Consider the following 5,418-nt stretch of genomic DNA (forward strand, 5'->3'; position numbering starts at 1 on the left):
AATAAAATACATGCTTGTTTTTTCAAACTAAATAATAAAACTGTTTGTTTCTGATTGTGTACTTTTAAAAGTCTGAAAAATGTATTGCTACCTAGGCCTTAAGGTATTTATGATTCATAACGTATAATTATTCATCAATTTAGTTACCAAATTAAATCAGAACCTAATATTGTTCATACTGCTTTCTATTAAGTTAAAAACAATTTTACTTTAGTATATCCTTATGCTGCTCTTATCAGAAAAAAAAAGATATATATTTATTTTTATGTAGAATTTATTCTCTTAGACAACAAATATCCAGCAGTCTTTCAAACTAGTTCAACATCTAACAGCTGTAGAAAAAAACAAACCTTAGAGGAAAAACACCTAGGGAAATATGTCATAAAATAATCAACAAGGGTAATGTAACACAATAGGTGATACATATTCTAGTAAAGAAAATATGCTATCTGCTATTACAAAATACAGGTAAGAAGATATGCATTATACAATTTGATATTCTGTAGTCATATATACAACACATATTAAACACAAATGAAACTGTGCACTGCACTTAAATACACTACTGTATTAGAAAAACACACAGTACTAGAATAAATTATGGCATTTCTTAATTGACATATGGAATTAGAAGTGCAATTGTGCTTACAAAAATACAGTATGCAATACCAGGACATTATTTTATGGTATAGATTGTTTTAAATGTTTCTGATGTAGTTTCTCATGTAGTTTTAACCCACTGTATTTTTATGACAAAAATGAACTTTTAACAAACACCCAACAATGTATTGGAACTGCATTGCCAACCAACTGAACCAGTAAATCAAAGTTATTTGCCAGGTAAACATATTTAGATTTAAGGCCATGAAGGTAGGGCAGCATACTTTGACTTCCATATGGAAAAGGCACCACGGCAGGTTTGTGCTTTACTCAAAAATACATAGACCTTTCTGAGAAAAAATAATACTTAACAATTAGAAATAATCTAATAAATGTTTAGGTATTTTTTGGATAAATCAATACTTTATGAAATGCATGTCAGTGAAATGTCAAAATCGAAGGGATGGGTCAATGTAGGCCATTCTGCTCTATGTACATTTTTGAGAGAGTAGCAGCCATGGATTTGGCAAGTTCTTCATCACGTTTTCGCTGCACTTGTGTGTGACGGCACCAGTCATCATACTCTGCATTCGGCAGATAGTTGTCCATCAGCACATCGTAATGGCCATTGCTTAGCCAGCTTAACCAGATGGCTGGTTTTGTCAAGTCCTCCTCACCAAGATAGTGTATCATTGTGGAGACGGTGGGGCTTTCCAGGCTCCCCCCAGTGGTCAAGTAGATGTTAACATTCAGCATCTGACTCATGGCCAGTAACTCAGGGTAGCCACCCCAAGAGCCATCCTGTGCCGCATTTATCAGGAACTCACCTACATCTCCTTCAATGATTGGGTTGAACTCATCCAGGTGATCAGCAATGTGGTGCACAGTGCGCTCTCTGAGCTCACTGTGCATGGACTGGTCCCCATATGCTGCCTTTGACACTGCCCTGTACAGGCAATTTCCATCTGGGATGATATGAAAGCGGTACTTGTTCCTCTCCTGGAGATATTTATCCTGCTTTTTTACCTCTGCAAGGTACTGGCTCACTTTCTCATTAAGGTCAGTCTTTCTTGAGGGCCCCTGGAGGCTACACAGCTCAAACACTGGCTCCTCTGTGTCCTTGCTTTCATCTGTATCGATCTGCTCATATTTAAGTTTATTTTCATTTTTGAATGTGTTAGACATGTCTTTGTTGCTGAGCCTCGGTAAAGCTCTTTGTGAAAAGTTTTGTGAAGCGACTTTGTCTGAGACACAAACCACAAATTCTTTCCTCTGGTCACTGGCTCTGCAACCATTCCTGCTTAATAAGCTGTCAAAATCAAATGAGTTGCTCTGACTTATCTCACTCTCATCCTGGAAAATGTCTGGTCCATTCCTCGTGTGTCCAATAAGATCACCGATCCTGTTTTCTGGTAAATAGGTCCTGTCCACATAATCAAGGGAGCGGTGCGTATTCTTTATGGTGTGAACTGGAACACACTTTTTCTGTCCATCCGGCCTTGTGATTACAATCTCTGCCCTTGACGTGTAGAAAACAGGCCTGGTCGAGGTGGCCTCGTAGCATGAAAACGCAGGCATGTTTGAGTCCGTTCGGTTCTCCCCCACTGGACTTTGTGCGATGTTTCCGTTCAAAGCTGAATCTGACGGTGTGTCGCCGCAGCTGGTCGTAACAGTGACCGTAACTTTTCGCGACGAGGCTGGGTAGTGTGTTAGCCCGCTGCTGTACAGCTGCATTTTGAGTGTCCGCCCTTTATACTACGCGATAACACTGGATGACAACACCGGCTAAAAATACGCCCCGTCATTAAGAGTCGAGTTGTGGGGCGCGTTTCCATGGGGCCGCGCGTCTGCCGTCGTCAGTGTGGAGCAATTTTCGAGGTCTCACGTCAGATACCCCTATATTTAGACCGGGAAAAAGAAACCGAACTCCCGACTTCATACCACACAGTGCCGGCTTGAACGTGTTAGCCGTCGATTATGTGGTGTGTTACAGATTCTCCTGCAGCTTTTGTGTGTGTGTGTGTGTGCGCATTGAGAGTGTGTATGTGTGTATGTGTGTATGTTGACGCGGGCAGTGCGCGTGAGGGCGGCGTCTCGAGAACGGAATGCACTCGACTAGCCAAAAACTTTAAAAAATCTCAGTGTTACTGTGCATTCACCAACTACTAAGTAACTTTAGTTTAAAAACAAAATAAACTTATTGAAGCGCATTTTGTAATGATTTAACATGTAACCAGACACGGGAAATGTCTCCCCCTTAAAAGAATGAGCCCCCTCCACTTTTAGTTATGCATTACATCACCTAACATCCTGGATCTTTTGCTTTAACCTTATCCGGAATATGGAAATTAAATTCGGAATATTTTTAAAATAAGCGTAAATATTTACATATGTATTTTGTCTACACATTCAGATAATCAGATAGTAACATTTTGCTGTAAAATGTAACTTTTGGGGATGGAACTTTTGGAGACGTCTTTGGAAAAATATGATATTGCAAGTCACATACTGAACATGTCTATAATGTCATTCGTAATAACCTCTGACAGCACCAGGCTCTGACTTTTCAAACTGTTTTTAACTTGTTGAATCACAGTAATACAACGTTTAAAGAGTATTTGTCCCTGTTAGACTCATTCAGTTATTTAAAAAAGGTATATACAATACACCGAGCTCAATGCATTTCTGATGACATCATGTTTCTAGAATTTCTGACACAAATTCGTAGGTCTTTATTTAATTTATTGTGTTGTTCAAATTTGGAATTTAAAGTCAAAGTTTCCAAAGATGTCCAAGTTTTAAAACAAACTCAGCTGATCCTAAATTAATAACTAAAACAAAATAAATTGAATTTTCCCCTATCTTCATCAGTTTTTATCAGTTGACTTATAAACTTTGCTGAGGAAAGTTTTTGTTTACCCGGTGTGATTTTTACTTGATTATAAGTGACCTTATTTTACTGTAACTAAATAAAAAAGACAAATAAAAGAAAAAGAACACATACACACCCTTACAAAACAAGCAAAGAAAATGCCAGTGAAAATTTACTATAATTATGGTTTATTATGTCATAGAGTGCCCACTTGCAATGTAATAACTGACTGCACAAATCTATGAAGTGCACAAAAGTCATATAACATTAACAATTTTGTGGTTAACTACTCAGTACCTAGAGGCTGAATAACTACAGTCATAGCTTTGGGATGAAAAAAGTATCTATCTAGCCAAAAATATTGGCACTTATTTGGCACTTACTAGAAGTAGTAGTTAATATTATAATAGTTATTGTTGTTATTATTATTATTATTAATATTATTACTATTAATAAAATATTTTACTGTAAGGATTTTAATTTATATAAACCTTGTATTATTAGGTGGTTATTTTAATATACAGTGTGTCATGGGCCTGCAGGGTAAATGACATCACAGGACAGCTGATGATTAAAGCAGAAAACACGTCCAGATTTTAAATAGTACTCTTATAATCTGCCCACTAGTGCACACCGTGTCCTGAATTTTAGCTGTATGACATCAGTAAAATTAAATAAAACATGTTAAACCACTCCTGGAGGGGGGTCCCAAGGATTTAGGTGAGATTTTTCAAACCTAAGTTGTGGTGTCATATTCTATCTGGACAGACGACACTTTTCCCTACCCACCCTTCCATGAAAGCCATGCTTGCTTAGTCTTTCTGTTATTGCATTTTCACAAACCTTTAAATGTTCTTAACTTGGATTGAATTTGCTGATACCTGGTTTCTGAACATTGGTTCACCTTTGAGGGGTAAATGGCTACATATTGATTTTTTACAGGAGTTGGTGAGAAAGCAGCATTGTTTTTAGGCCGTGATTAATATAAACATATATACATAAGCATGCACATGTATGTACATGAAGCACCTGCACACATACACACTTCATAAGTCTTGAGCAGATAAGCCACTTTCTCTGTTACTCCCAGCCCAGATGTAAAAAACTTGGGTGTCACACTAGATTCAGATCTTTCCTTTGATACACAATAATATTACTAGAGTTGCTTTCTATCATTTGCTTAATATCTCTAAAATAAGAAATATACTATCTGTTTATAACGCTGAAAAACTGATCCATGCGTTTATAACTTCTCGGTTAGATTATTGTAATGCTCTTCTAACTGGATGCTCTGGTAGATCCATACACAAACTCCAGTTAGTTCAAAATGCAGCAGCTCGCGTGCTAATTAGAACTAGAAAATTTGATCATATCACTCCTGTTCTATCATCTCTACACTGGCTGCCAGTTAAATTCCGCATTGATTACAAAATACTTTTACTAACCAATAAAGCGCTACATGGTCTGGCTCCACAGTATCTGAGTGAACTTATTAATCACTACAACCCAGCGCGTCCACTTCGCTCACAAGATGCAGGGTTACTTATAGTTCCTAGAATTAAAAAGATCACGGCTGGTGGAAGAGCATTTTCTTACAAAGCTCCACAACTTTGGAATAATCTTCCTGCCTCTGTTCGGGATTCGGACACAGTCTCAATGTTTAAGTCTAGACTGAAAACATATTTATTTTCACAGGCTTTTGATTAGTATAGACAAAAGCGCAGAGCTTGGGGGTTCTTGGTCATAGAAACTTGTGGTGATCAGGGATGTTGGGTTGCTGTCGTTCTGCCTCTCTTGTCCGATCACTCAGGTTTGATGATGGTGGGGAGGTGGGCGCTGATGTCCTATGAAAGCCTTCATGACCTTGTTACCTGCTCGCTCTCCCTTTTAGTTATGCTGTTATAATTAGGGCTGCCGGAGTCTAAAACTCTCTGTAAAACTGTTTT

General features: G+C 37.9%; 1 protein-coding gene across 1 annotated transcript; it reads right to left on the reverse strand.

Moving 5' to 3' along the window:
• Positions 1–286: 286 nt before the first annotated feature.
• On the reverse strand, positions 287–2,523 carry LOC134310392 (uncharacterized). Its single transcript, XM_062991973.1, has one exon. It carries the CDS (start codon positions 2,332–2,334, stop codon positions 1,069–1,071), a length of 1,266 nt encoding a protein of 421 aa, XP_062848043.1. The 5' UTR covers positions 2,335–2,523; the 3' UTR covers positions 287–1,068.
• Positions 2,524–5,418: the final 2,895 nt, after the last annotated feature.

Source organism: Trichomycterus rosablanca, chromosome 3 (genome assembly GCF_030014385.1).
Source record: "Trichomycterus rosablanca isolate fTriRos1 chromosome 3, fTriRos1.hap1, whole genome shotgun sequence".
NCBI lineage: Eukaryota > Metazoa > Chordata > Actinopteri > Siluriformes > Trichomycteridae > Trichomycterus > Trichomycterus rosablanca.